Source organism: Bombyx mori, chromosome 20 (genome assembly GCF_030269925.1).
Source record: "Bombyx mori chromosome 20, ASM3026992v2".
Taxonomy (NCBI): domain Eukaryota; kingdom Metazoa; phylum Arthropoda; class Insecta; order Lepidoptera; family Bombycidae; genus Bombyx; species Bombyx mori.
In genome coordinates, this window is record NC_085126.1 from 1,619,330 (window position 1) to 1,634,404 (window position 15,075).

Consider the following 15,075-nt stretch of genomic DNA (forward strand, 5'->3'; position numbering starts at 1 on the left):
TTATGTAGGGTGATAATGATAAAAAGACACAACATTTTGCAACCTGTTTATTGTGCAACGACTCGGCACACACTAAACTAAGCCAGGGAGATTTTAAAATTAACTAATAAGACAGATCAGGTACATCTATAGTCGCATGTAGTCCATGGGCTCGTCGTGGACCGGCGGCGCGCCGTGCACAGTTTGGATCCCGGGCGGATGCACCTCTCCCGGCTCGGGGAGACTGTCAGAGTCTAAGTCGTTGGACGACTCTTCAATATTCTCTGTCGCGTGTTCCTCCTTATTCTTTCTTCTGTTCCTGAAATAATCCTTACATATACATAACTCTTGGTAAAATTAGTTTTATCTATATATTAATACGTGAAGCAAAAACTTCGTATCCCTTTTTACGAAAAAAAGGACGGAGGAGTATGTAATTTCCCACACTTATAGAGAATATAGAGAAGGAGTGTCGAATGTTATTTTTTTTTATTATGCATAAAAAATACATTAAATAAATAAACACACACTACCATGTATTTCACACACGCATGCATACTATTTGTTTATTGTCTCCTTATTGCTTATTGTCTGTGGTCAAATTGAGAATAGATTAAATATTGTTTGTTTTTATTATTATTTGTCTAAAGTGTAGTCTTGGCGAAATCTGTGATTATAGAAGTATAATAGTCGTTGATAATAGAATCATAATAGTGTTAAAAGTTATAATTTCAATTAATTATATAGTCGAATTTCGACTACCGCGGGACCACTAGTTTTATGTTAATTTACATAAATCTTGAAGAGGAAGAGGTAGATCTATGAAAAAATGGATAGCATGAAAGACGATATGCGTAAGAGGGGAGTGAGCGAAGAAATAGTATATGATAGAGGAGTATGGAAGGAGAAAACATGTTGCGCCGACCCCAAATGACTGGGAGAGAAGGGTAGGAGAATGATGATGATTACATAAACAAGTAATACTAATAATAAGTAATACTTACTAACAAAATGTTATGGTTTTTTTATATTGAAATAAAGTATTGATAATAATATAGTTAATAAGAATAATGTTATCCTCGATACTGCGCGCACTGTGAGGAGGTTTCTCCCTCTGGAGTCCAAACCACAGGTGGCTTGTGTCGTAGACATCCGCCATCAGCGGAAAGCTATTTTTTAGTGTTTTTTAAAGATTGTATTTTAATATTCATTTCAAAAAATAGCGCATACATAATAAGATTTTAAATAAATATACATAGATAATAATGATAATAGTTCTTGCATAGCTAATGATGGTATGATGGAGATGGAGCCTCCGCTACATATTATATATGACGGAGGAGAAACCTCCGTAATGTTTTTAATAAGTTCTTGACGATGACCCATGTTTGGGCTTCCGAGCTTGGTGAGCTGCGTATATTTCACGAGGAGCGTAACAACGTTTCAGAGAGATCCGTACTGTTCTACGGCTGGAACACGAATGGCCAGGCGTTTTTTTTTTTTAACCTAAGCTGATAGCCTTGAGATGCTATATCAGCGTAACTTTAACTAGTAGGTGAGCTCACGGGGCTCAAACCTGACGACGTTGCTAGCACGAACCCTAGCAAGAGCGTGATCCGATCCTGCGGACAGAATGAAAAGCAGTCGACGTCGCCCCAAACACGTCATTTCGGATCCTCCCGATCCACTAACGGTGCTTTTAGGTACCTCAAGCACCGGTCATCGTTCTCGTCGAAACCGTCGCTTGCGACGAAGGGCTCGACGAGCAAATTAACCCTCAGACATAACCCATTGAGTTTCTCGCCGAACCTATTCAGTGGGTCGCGTTTCCGATCCGGTGGTAGATTCTGCGAAGCACGGCTCTTGCTAGGGTTCGTGTTAGCAACGTCGTCAGGTTTGAGCCCCGTGAGCTCACCTACATGTTAGGGCGAGGCTAAAATACCCTCTCAAGGCTATCAGCATAGGTAGGAAAAAAAATTTGATGATTTATTGACAAAAACATTTTCGCACACCCTGTATTTACCTTTTCGGATATGGCTGCTTGAGATGAAAGGTCTTGTAGTGCAGCTTCATGCTGTTGCTCTGCGTGAACCGTTTATCGCACAGCGGGCACGAGAACTTCTTCTCGCCCGTGTGAGTCTGGAATGTTCATGACAGACATGAGAACAGTTGGATAGCTTCGCTGTCCTCCTTGCGTCGTATTCCTCATTGCTGAGGGTCGTGACCACCCTTTTGTATCACGTTCGCACGCACGATCTTTCTCCATCTATTCTTGTCTCTGGCGGTGTGGAGGGCGTTGTGAAACGTGGAATCAGGAGCGGTGCGGATCTGGTCGGACCAACGTATTGGGCTGCGCCCCCGAGGTCTTTTCCCATCTACTTTACCAGTCACGATGAGCCTCTCGAGTATTGCCACCATACTTCCGCGCTTCGCTGTGATCATTAAAAAAAAAATACCCCGGAAAGGGATGAATGTTTATGTTGGTTGAACTTGGTTGTATTGTAGTTATCTACATATTATGTAGATAATTATTGTTTTTTGTTTTTTTTTATTGTTTCATTGGAACTCGTTATTTTATTTGTAATTTTGTTTTCAATAACTAATTTGGAAGCTCGTTCGTTATGTATATTAATTAATATGGGTTTGCTGAGTGCATAAATAATTTAGTATGAAATCCAGATCAGATTTAGGTGCTATTTGTATGATTTATTCAATATGTAATTTACTGTAATTATTGTGATTTGTTCTGTGCATCAATAAATAAATAATAAAAAATTACGAATGTTGGTTACACCTATTAATTGGCGGTAGGACGTCTTGTAAGTTCGCACGGGTAGGTACCACCGCCCTGCCTATTTTTGCAACTAAAACTTGACACTTGAGGCAGCCATTGTACTATACCAATGAGACCCAGACGTCATGTCTCAAGGCGGGTTTTCGGGCATAAAAAACTCGGAGTAGAAATCAATAGTTTTTTTTGTTTGTTTTGTTAGCAGTAATGGTAGTGTGTAGTACGCACCACCAGATGTCTCTTGAGTCCGTTCAGCATGTGGAACTGTTTGCCGCACGTGCCGCACGTGTGCACGTGTTGACGCGTGTGCAGATTCACGTGCATGGCCACGCTGCCCGGCTGACGACGGAACACACAGACAGTTCACTACATACATCAAAGATTTAAAAAATATACACGTAGGAATAATTAGGTGTAACCATTTGCCACACCGACTTGACAGATGACAGATGGCGCATGAAGTCTATGAGAGACTCAGTAAATTTTTTGTGAGCTGATTAATAAATAAGTTTCAACAAATTCGCTTATGTCATTGTACACCGCGCTCCCACATATATGTAAAGAAAACCTTTTTTATTATTTAATACTCTTTCGTTTTGAAAGAGATTTTTTCTTCAGTGTCATTCAGTGTCATCGACTGAAATCAGTCATCGAGTAAAAAGTGAGTTTTGTACAGTTTATTAATACTGTTTACTGTTTAATTTTTAATATTAATTTTAAAAGAGCTTAGTAAGGGCTTGAATTCTTGTTTTCTTATTATATAACAGAAAATAAAGAAATTAAATCTTTTATTGTTAATTCATTCTGAAATACTCCTTATCATTTACATTACAGAACAGAGGAATGTAAAAAAGGTGAGACCTTAGAACTCATATCTCGAGATGCGAGCGGCATTTACGTTATTGAAGTCTATTGGCTCCGGTAACCACTTAACACCAGGTGGGCCGTGAGCTCGCGAATCCATCTAAGCAATAAAAAATATATTGAAACAATCGAAACCAGTCTGTCCGTAAATTGAATTGATTGATTGATTCAATCGATATTCACGGAGTATTTAAGGAAGATCCACCTAGTAATAAAGCAGTAATGCGTTTCGATTTGAAGGGCGGGGCAGCCGTTGTAACTATGCTGAGACCTTAGAACTTATATCTCAAGGTGGGTGGCGCATTTACGTTGTAGGTGTCAGTAACCACTTAACACCAGGTGGGCTATGAGCTCGTCCACCCATATAAGCAATAATAAGAAAAAATAGTAGATTAATCAGCCCTCTTTAAGTATCATTGGGACCGAATCGAAAGCTCCGCACTTACAGCCAGAGAAGCTCCGCATATCTCGCATATGTGCCTCTCGGTGGGCGAGAAGAAGGACGTGCGAGGATGCTGGGCGAGGTGGTGCCGCAGACACGCGGCCTGCGTGTCGAAATGCTCCCCGCACTGAAAACCGGACTTTGGTTAAGCTATCGACCTTGATTCCGGTGTGCTTAGTGAGAGTTTTTTAACGTTCCCGATAGCGTAAAAGTTAACTCTAATTTACAGTAGCCAGCGGCTTGACTCGGTAGGCAACGGCTTGGCTCTACCCCTGGCATTGCTGAAGTCCATGGGCAACGATAACCACTCACCATCAGGTGGGCCGTATGCTCGTCTGCCTAAAAGGGAAATAAATAAAAATAAAAATAAAAATTGGGCCGTGTCCGAACATCCTGTGAGGCGCTTAGAGGGCGCGCGGGGTATGTGAGACTTGACGATATGTAGATGTTGGGAGCAGACCGCGGACCCAAGTTATAGGGTCCTACAGCACTAAACGACTGCTTTGCACCAAAGTAGATCAGATGGAGCCATCAGTGTGCTTAGTGCGAGTTTTTTTAACGTTCTCGATAGCGTAAAAGTTAACTCATATTTGTATGGAGTTGGAAAGTTTGCCTGCGCTTGCCGCTAGGGGCGCTGTTCTAACTGCATACAAATTTGAGTTAACTTTTACGCTATCGGGAACGTTAAAAAATTCGCACTAACCACAGAGGATACCCTACATATATTTGAAAGTTTTACTCCTACAACGTAGTAAGAACGGGCAGAAACTATTATACACGTTTCTGCCGTGAGAACTAGGTCGTGCATTGCGTTTTGCACTTCATCCATGATGTCCATGGACTCCGGTAGCCATCAATAAAATAAAATGTCTCAGCTTATTGTTCTAATTGTTATAATTAAATAGAATTCAATTATCAACTTATTTCTTTTCGGGAATTTTATGTCATAATTTAATAAAAATCATAGTTAATCAATCGAAAAAAAATATGTCTACACGTTACCTGATAACAAGTTGTAGGTTTTCTGTGAGTCCTCTTCAAATTCTTCTTCCTCTTCCTTCTAACGTTCGGTAGAAAGATATCTTCAGTTTCTTTGCTTTACAGAAATAAATTAAACTATCATTGAAACCGCTTAACAAACATTATCGAATCAATCAAGTAATTATTAGAAAACACTAGTTCTCACCAGCGTCTTCGTCCGCGTATTCAAAAAAAAGTTTTCTATCTTATACCTTTAGACGAGCAATTCTTGTATATTAATATATACCTATATAATCTGAATCTCGGAAACGGCTCCAACGATTTTCATAAAATTTGTTATACAGGGGATTTCGGGGCCGATAAATCGATCTAGCTACGATTTATTTTCAGAAAATGTTGTTTTATTCGTGTTTTCAATAATCAACTCTTCCCGACATCTATTGGCGAATATTAATACAATTTTTCTTAATTGAGGGAAACTAACCGCTTTAAAGACACAACAAGATGGCGTTATCAACAAAAAACCGAGCAAAGCTTGGTCATCATCTAGTAGATAATAAAACAGCTTCCTTCTGGAGTAAAATCTTTTATCTGGATAAATAGTAAATCATGCCACCCACCCCCCAGACCTAAACTATCGCTTTTAAAGCACCATGCTAATCGGTAGCTTTGTCTTGATATACATTCCCGATGCTCTCCTTCTCATAACCAAGCACTCAATCCCGCTACCTCAGCACCCTTCATAACACACATACATCGGGCTCACGTCAATGAGTCAGTCTTCACCATCCTCTCATCTAAGACGGTCGTCCTATACATATAATTTAATATAGTTTTTTTTAAGCCTAATTATCCGAAGGCCCATAACAGTTTGGACGTGAGTGCAGGATAAACAAACACACATTCTTATTTATAGTACACATTAGGTACTATGGATATTCTCTGACTTTACCTCATTATATGAAAAAGAAAAGTATCTATCTTTTTGCAAGATGAGGATACAAACATACACTTCCCTGATTACCAACAACGGTAACACTCAAAATCAATTAAGTCAGAAGACGGTCTACTTATCTAGTGGAATAAAAAAAAATCATTCACGAATTAATCATATATACAGGATGTCCGAAAACCTAATTGCCTATAAAGTAGTTTTTAAAAAAAAAATCGTATAAAACATTCACAATCTATCTCACTGCTTCTTAGATTTTGCAAGCCAGTTTGCAATTATCATTATGCAAACATATGGAGATTATTAAAAAAAACAAATAGAATTCACTTATAATTATACTAATACTAGATAAACTCACCGTCTTTTTAGAATCGGGATCATCTGAAATAAATAAATAATACTACAAAAACACGCTTCGAGAATAAGTTAAACTGTATACTGACAAAATATTTTTTCTGTTGATCCTATATACGCAAAGTTTGGTAGGCAGCGGCTTGGCTTTGCCCCTGGAATTGCTGACGTCCATGAGCGACGGTAACCACTCACCATCAGGTGGGCCGTATGCTGGTCTGCCTATACGGCAAAAAAAAAAAAAAAACGCAATTAGAGCGTAGAAATAAAATTGATGTATTGACAAGGGTCCTTGATGCGTGTGTTTACGCTGAAATAGCCTCTCAAGGCTATCAGCATAGGTAGGAAAAAAAAAAAAAAAGATGCGTGTGCTAATTGTCAAGTTAATTAGACGTCTTGAAGATGGTAGAAATGACATTCAAGATTCCGTTACATAAATATATAGATACATGTGAAAAAAAAACTGTTAAGATCTGATAAAATAATACTTAACTAGTGGTCTCCCCTATTTTTTTTTTATTGCTTAGATGGGTGGACGAGCTCACAGCCCGCCTGGTGTTAAGTGGTTACTGGAGCCCATAGACATCCACAACGTAAATGCGCCACCCACCTTGAGATATAAGTTCTAAGGTCTCAAGTATAGTTACAACGGCTGCTCCACTCTTCAAACCGAATAGCATTACTGCTTCACGGCAGAAATAGGCAGGGTGGTGGTGGTACCCACCCGCGTGGACTCACAAGAGGTCCTACCACCAGTAAGTCGAAATTCGGCTATAATTAATTGAAATTATGAATTAGAACATTCTTATATATTATTTCTATTGTCAAAGACTCTCATACTTCTATAATCACAGATTTCGCCAAGACTCTACTATAGACAAATAATATCAATCTTTGACCACAGGCTTTAAACAATAACAATAATTTGACAATAAACCAAGATTATACATGTATACGAAGTTATGTATTGTGTCAAATTGCGTCAATTTAGTGAATCGTAAACTTAAGCACGCGTATTGGGTAATATTACAATTCACTGGTAAGAGATTCCTACTAGATAAGACTTACTACCCACACATAGCAATTGTATTTATGATTTTTTTTAAGAGATTTTATGACCTGGTAACTGAGACCTTTAAGTCATGTCTTACTTTTAATTTATGTTCATATTTGCATGAAAAATGATATTATGGAGTGAAATGAAATGAAGATGATTAATTTGAGACACTAATCAACTGGGATGAAATTAAATGAAATGAATTGAGATGATATGGGATGGAATATAATCTCAGTAAAATAAATGGTGGTCATTTACTAAGATTTTTTCAGTGGACTTTTTGGAGGATCCCGAGAAGTTACGTCCAGCGGCTTTGTTTCATTTTCCCACATTTGTGCACTTTCACAGATATTAAACAGTTAATAAACCATTGTTACACATCTAAACCCGAGGAAACACTAAATAGACAAAATAAAACAAATCACACAACTTCACTCCTCGCGTTCCCGCCAAAAAGTCCTTGTATTTATGAAACGAAAAAATACATAAATACCCTCACTAATCAACTACACTTACTTTAGCCTTATACGATTTGCTTAGAGTCTTTCTTGACACAGCGATGGCTTCGTTTTTCTCTTGCCTGTACAAACGTAAACGCTTAATAGTACCATTTTCTAATTAGGTTTTAGGTTAAATGTCTCAACGAGGTCACCATTCGCCTTATCTTATATGATATGACGGATACGCTGGTTCCATGGTCTTTTTTAAAATAATGACGTCAGCGTTGATGACTCCATTCTCTTCATCGTTATCATTGCCTTCCATAGTGACAGTAATTAAGACTAGCTTTTCTAATGAATTCCGTTTATAACATTTCAAGTGTACAGCGACAACAGTAGAGAGCTCCGCTCCGTTCGACTGCTCGAGTCGAACTGTTTTATGCGACAATAGTCACTCGCGTTTATAGTAGAAAATGGGGTAGCTTAGACATGAATTCTCTTAAGGAAACAGTTAACTTTAAGTTTATATAGTGATGTTGCGCCGACAGATATTATGGTAGTATCAAGTAGTAGTTTTTTGGACACATCTCCAGAAAGGAAGATTCCATGGAGATACTTGTCGTACAGGGCCGAAGGCAGAAGAACTCAAGGTCGATCCTCCACGCGCCGGATTGACCTCATCATCAGCACTACGAAAGCCACCGCAGTACAATGTGCTGGCGATACCATCAGCCGCCTCCAATGGAGGAGCATCGGTCGACATGCGGCTAGCTTGGAGGCCAGCGGCGATGACCACTACTCTGCCAAAAGTATCAGACTAGGAAGACCAAGTAGCAGCGTAATTTACAAAGTGGTTATTGATTAAAAACGCCATTAGCACAGTGAAGGTTTTTGTCGGATTTCTTCTAACTATAAGAGCTATGGGCTACGAATATTAAGGACTTGTATTGCAAATTCACGGAAATTTATGCTCACAGGCACTTTTGAGCTCATAATATGCCGTGAAGATTGAATGTGCTCACGGCCTAACTAATGAAGTGTTTGCGGGATTGGTTTGAAAAGAAAACTTAGATTTTAATAGGAATATTAAGCTAACACTTACAACTGGTCGTCACAATGCTTGGCTGAGTGAAATAGATGTTCGTCGTAAGCCCGCCGGGATTCGAACGTGACATCGCACGTTTCGCAGTACGAAGCGACCCGGTCCTCGTCGGCGAGGCTGTCCTGAGGCAAGGATGCTTTAAATCAATTATCATGACTTTTTCTTCTTACTTAAGCTGATAGCCTAGAGTTATACCAGCGGAACCGGGCGAGTAGGTGAGCTCATAGGGTGCTAACCTGTAGGCAGCCGAGCGTATGATGGTGATGGTGAATGATCACCGTCGGCCATGGCCTTCAGCAATGCCAGGGATAGAGCCAAGCCGCTGCCTACCGTTAAGTACTCTCCACAGGCCTCGTTTGAAGGACAACACCGTGGAGGGGAGCTCATTTCAAAGCCTGATGGGACGTGGCAAAAAGATCTCTGGCAACGCACTGTTGTTAAAGCTAGCTCTAGCAAGACCAGTGCTTCGTTGAACTTGACACCGGATCAGAATCGTGACCTATTCAGAAGGTTCGGAGATAAACTCAGTGGGCTGTGTCTGTGGGCCAGTTCGCACGTAGAACTCTTCGTCGTAATCGACGAGTTCAGTGACCGGTGCTTGCTTGCGAGCCTAAAAACACCAAGAGCTAGTAGGAGTTGGAAGTCGTTTGTTGGAATACTGGCACGGTCTCATCACTCGATACGCACTGGCGTCATATCCTTTAATCCACGGCTAATTTGACCTTAACCTATAAATTGTCCTGTAAGTCTCGTAGCTCGGTATGGTTTTATGGTCAACACTAGCTCACCGCGTCGTCGTGCACGTGCTTGAGCTTCCTGTGCTGCTGCAGGCCGGCGCGGCTCACGTACGAGGCGCCGCACGACACGCACACGTGCGCGCTGCGGTGCGTGCGCATGTGCGAGTAGTACGTAGACGCGTGTCTGCGTTTAATTGATCACCAATATCACGTAAGATATCGAAGGGGGAAAGGATGTTTGGTTTCAGTGACATTTCGCTTAATACGCGACATTTATTTATTTACTTATTTATTTATTTATGTATTTATTTATTCATTTATTACACTCTTTAATGCCTAAGGCATTCTCTACTAGTCAACCAAAGGTAGTGCAGAGTAAATATACTATTATATAAATATATTATAAACATACTAACTTTGTATCATCAACAGTTCGATGTTTTTAATTGATGTTGAGTTACTGGTGGTAGGGCTTCTTGTGAGTCCGCACGGGTAGGTACCACCGCCCTGCCTATTTCTGCCGTGAAGCAGTAACGCGTTTCGGTTTGAAGGGTGAGGTAGCCGTTGTAACTATACTGAGACCTTAGAACTTATACCTCAAGATGGGTGGCGCATTTACGTTGTAGATGTGTATGGGCTCCAGTAACCACTTAACACCAGGTGGGCTGTGAGCTCGTCCACCCATCTAAGCAATAAAAAAAAAATCTATGGAGCGGCATTTCCAATAACGTGTTTTAATTTTCTTATTGTGTACAATCAAACGGTTTTTTTTTTCGATGATTGTCACTCTTATTTGCACTAGCATGTCAAGTAAGAAAACCTGTTGTCAATAACAGTGTAACTGACAACGGACCTGAACTCCAAGTCGCAGCGTACGCATTTCCTTGTCACGCCACTATGGTATTCTTCGTGATACAGCATCGTGCTCCTGAAACAAACAGATCTTATTACAGTTTTGTTGTTGTACACAACCAGACGAAATCACAACCTACCCTCAATTAAACAATTTATATGTAAAACAGGCAGGTACTTACCTGCTTTTCGGCAGAAATAGGCGGAATGCCTTACGAGTAGTTAATCGTCAGGTTTGAGCCCCGTAAGCTCACCTACTAGTTAAGGTTGCGCTGATGAGGTCTCTCTAGACCATCCGCTTAGGTAGGTAGAAAAAATGAAAAGTAGTTAAGTTATCGATGATAAATAGAAACGGAAAAGGGGTCTCTGTGATGAAAGTACGCACATCCTCCATCGCAAACGGGCGGCGTTAAGTGGCGGGCGACATCGGCTATAGTCACCGATAGTAGTGAAACGGTTCATAATGCTACGCCGGTAAGAATAGTGCCATCTGTCATCGAATAGCAGAAACGAATGTCAAAAGAACTAGTAATATTGAGAGCTTGGGCTAAGTGTAACGCCATCTATTATCAAATAGCGGAAACACATATCGAAACTACTCGACCTATCACGAATGTTCTAGACAATTGTAGAGTTGTTGTATCGACTATAGTTGCAGAGATGGCACGAAAACAGTTAGTAATCGGATCAACTCGAAGCGAAAAGGCGAATGGATCACCTGAAGCGAAGCGGGAGAAGTGAATTGCGATTTGTAAAGTGTTCCTTGAGTGTTTAATAAAGTTTTTATTTTTACTTCAGTGATTTTTTTATTTATCCTGAACCTCAATGCGTAACAATGAGTTTATGCTTACTCTTGCGCGCACACGAGGTCACACCTCAGACACTCGTATTTGGTGTAGTGCTGTCTCATATGCTTCCTCAAGTCACATTTCCACTTGTAACGGATCCGACAGAAACGGCATTCTAATAGACCTGGTGTCTGAAAAATGCAAATTCATTATAATAATAACAATGACTGGAAACGAACCACTCACGGCCGTCCGGACCCTAATTAGGATTCTCTTTGCTATGGGTACCAGGGACTACCATTCTACTTATATACATTTAAATATATATACATGTCGGAGACGGTCATTAGTTTGGTAGCAAAATGAAACGCGGCACGATTCCCGAGAGGTGACAGCACGATCGCGATATCGTCGTAACTCGGCTAACTTCGTGCTACGACAGAGCCTAGCCGATGGAGGCGCGTAGACGCCATCACACTTACCAACCAGCCTTCTTGAAGAGCGGCGCCTCCTTCCTAAGAACTGTCATTCATTTTCTTTGCTAACGTCAAGAGAAGATTTCTAAATTGTTCTCAGATAACAAACGTGATTTGTGTGCTCAATATTTCTCTTAACTCGATCACCCTCTTTGCCCCTATGATGTCTAACGATGGTCTCAAAAATACGGTTTCTTCGACATACATATATAGATAACAAACACACCCAGACAAAGAGCAAATAAATCTGTTTTGTGAAAAAATAAATCAGTCGGTGTGGGAATCGAACCCAAGACCCTTGGCGCAACAGTCAAGAATGCTAACAACTGCACCACCTAGGCAGTCATAAAGAATTGTTTATCATGGGACAGTTCATCCTTGATAGGTGTTATGATGATATAAAGTATATGCATAGGTTTGAGTTCGAAATAGCGCATTGCTCTGTGCCATAAGCTATTATGTTCTCACACTTTCAATCAAGTAATCAAATAATTCTGTTTTAAATTCTACATTTTCGATAACATTAAAAACCAATGACAACAATAAGGCCGCAAAATTATAATTTGCGTTATTACTGCCGTGAAGCAGTAAGTAATGCGTTTCGGTTTGAAGGGCGGGGCAGCCGTCGTAACTACACTTGAGACCTTAGAACTTATATACCTCAAGGTGGGTGGCGCATTTACGTCGTAGATGTCTATGGGCTCCAGTAACCACTTAACACCAGGTGGACTGTGAGCTCGTGCACCTATATAAGCCTTAAAAAAACTACTTATACCTCTTGGTGTCTTCTTGTTCTATGGCCTTCCAACATACTCTTCTTAGAGAATCCTCTAAAACAATCCGTACATTTGAACTCTGCTTGCAAATATTTCATATCATCAGCTCTCTTCCTGAATTCTTTCAAAGCTTCTGCTTCTGTTAAATCATATTTTCTCCAATTACCAAGATCAACTACTGTTCTATTCTTGATTTTTTGGTTATCATCATTTTCTACATCTGTTTCGTCACTTTTCGAGTTTACTTTTTCTTCTTTTATTCTCACAAATGAAGCTATACGACTATTTGGTTCAGTGTTTTCATAATGTTCCAATGCTTCTGAATTAAAAGCTTCATGATTGATTATTTCTTGTTGCCTTAAAAATAATCTAGGTGAGCCTCCATTTTGTTTTTTAATTTCTTCATGTGAGAATGAATCTTCATGTATTCTAATTATGAATGTTTTATTGTTACTCTCATTAGATGATACACTTAAATTGGAATTTAGATATTTGCTTTGCCTATCGATCTTGTATACCGATTCATAAGTTATCTGAAAATGACGTGAATATGAAATAGTACACAAAAATACACTATACATCTGTAAATGGTCGAAGTCTACAAATTGGGCAATATAAATTCCATTTTAATACATGGGTTCAAAGCTTGAATTGCCTGTACAAAATCTGTCATACACATTAATCCAGTATAATAATATAGTTTATTTTATTTCTCTCTAAAAGGTTTAGAATACAATTCAATAAAATAAAATGTATGGAATGGAATGGAATACATTTGTCAAACCTTTGTAAAATAAAACCTATGAGAAAGCTTGTCTGCGCCAGTACTTGACGTACGTAATAAAACCTCAAGAACAAAAACCTTTATTTTACTGAGCTATCTAACAAAGCTAGTCTCTACTAAGCTGCAAGCATACTTTACGAATCTCTCCCTCCCTCCTTTTTAGTTGACCGCTTATTAATATTATAAACCAGATGTCACGAGCTTGTTTTAAGAGACCGAAACAGTTATCTTTTATGTAAGTACAGTGCGTGCGTGCGTGCGTGCGTGCGTGCGTGCGTGCGTGCGTGTGTGTGTGTGTGTGTGTGTGTGAGTTTGGGGGATTAGGAGTTTAAATTATAAGAAGTTCATTTTATCGTGAGAAGTAAGTATTCTGTTCTCTAGGCACCATAATTAAGAACTCACCCCGCCTTTCCAAAGAAGCTCTCTTAATACTTTTTGTCCGTTGTAACATTTTTCTTTAAATTTATGGAATTTATATAAAATCATCACACATTCATAACAGAAGTAATGTGGTAGGCCATCGTTGACATTTACCTGTAAAATTTCCTTTAAAATATTAATAGGAAAATTGATTCAAACTTGATTGCATAAATTAAAATATCCATTAGTATTTTCAGAATTGATTTTAATATTGTTACAATGGAAATTGAATTTAACTTTTTGCTACCAACATTTTCTATGCCATTTTAAAGTTTTTTTTTTCTGTACTCATAGATCGTAAATTATTTCCTTACATACTTATTGTATTTCTTAAGTTGTTATGGTTCTAGTGCTTTGAAAATGTAAGTACTCACTTTAGTCAAAATCATAATGTTATTCTTTTTTTAACATTTAAATACTCAAGTTTAACTATCTAGGGTTAATATGGTGAATCTATATATTAATACGTGAAGCAAAAACTTTGTATCCCTTTTTGCGAAAATTGCGCGGACGGAGTATGAAATTATCCACACTTATAGAGAATATAGAGAAGAAGTGCACAATGGTAATTTTTTTTTTTAAATAATGCGTAAAAGATACATTAAATCAATAAAGAAAACATTACACACACTACATACCATGTATTTGACGCACACACGCATGCATACTATTTATTGTCAAACTTTTGTTCTTGACGTCTGTGGTCAAATTGAGAATAGATTAAATATTGTTTGTCTTTATTAATATTTTTTTATAGTGTAGCCTTGGCGAAATTTGTGATTATAGAAGTATAAAATACAATCATAATAATGTACAAACTTACAATTCCAATTAATTATAGTCGAATTTCGACTACTGCGGGACCTCTAGTTTACTTAAAAGTATTAAAATTCGACATGTCACAAACAATAAAACATAGGAAGGTAGGTCTTGATTCTAGATTTTAAAGCCATCGCAATCATTCATTTTCGTAAGCTAATACTTAGCATTATGTTTTCGCGAATGTTTCATTCAAATTCCATACAAAAATCGCAAAAGAATGATTTGTTTACATACCTTTATAGCCATGACTTCTTCATAATAATATTTTAACTGATATAGATCGTAATCGTACATTTTCGCTTCGGTGCGTAAACATATTCTACATATCTTAAGATCAGACATATTTTTTAACAAGATATGAAGATTTTCATTCATAAATATTAATTTCCTTTTTGGTGGATCAATACATAGCTATGGTAAAACAATACAAGCAGTTCGTCAAATATGTCAATAACGACAAT

At 38.6% G+C, this 15,075-nt stretch overlaps 1 protein-coding gene and 1 long non-coding RNA gene across 8 annotated transcripts in view; one reads left to right on the plus strand and one right to left on the minus strand.

The window, feature by feature from the left end:
• The window catches only part of LOC134200721 (uncharacterized), a 111,440-nt gene that overhangs the window by 58,685 nt on the left and 37,680 nt on the right, over positions 1-15,075 (plus strand). The window lies entirely within an intron of this gene.
• LOC101741901 (oocyte zinc finger protein XlCOF6) lies at positions 35-15,063 on the minus strand. Of its 7 annotated transcripts, none has more exons than XM_062674245.1 (15): positions 14,849-15,055; positions 14,431-14,490; positions 13,775-13,906; positions 12,588-13,121; positions 11,400-11,527; positions 10,550-10,624; positions 9,748-9,880; positions 8,960-9,081; positions 7,934-7,997; positions 6,368-6,390; positions 5,079-5,172; positions 4,081-4,203; positions 2,999-3,109; positions 2,003-2,118; positions 35-298 (listed from the first exon to the last, which is right to left on the minus strand). In XM_062674245.1, the coding sequence occupies exons 2-15, from the start codon at positions 14,452-14,454 to the stop codon at positions 127-129; spliced, it is 1,851 nt and encodes a 616-aa protein (XP_062530229.1). In that variant the 5' UTR covers positions 14,455-14,490; positions 14,849-15,055; the 3' UTR covers positions 35-126. The 7 variants fall into 7 exon arrangements, with proteins under 7 accessions (XP_062530229.1, XP_062530228.1, XP_012551078.1 ...); XM_062674244.1 differs by lacking the exon at positions 14,849-15,055 and adding an exon at positions 14,616-14,792; XM_012695624.4 differs by lacking the exon at positions 14,431-14,490 and having other exon boundaries at positions 14,849-15,063.

Coding starts and splice junctions, on each gene's coding strand:
- LOC101741901 (XM_021351351.3), bottom strand. CDS start 14,989: ATGAATGAAAATCTTCATATCTTGTTAAAAAATATGTCTGATCTTAAG. Junction 6,391..7,933: donor GCAAATCGTATAAGGCTAAA/GTAAGTGTAGTT, acceptor TATTTATTTCAG/ATGATCCCGATTCTAAAAAG. Junction 4,204..5,078: donor AACCTACAACTTGTTATCAG/GTAACGTGTAGA, acceptor TCCGGTTTTCAG/TGCGGGGAGCATTTCGACAC.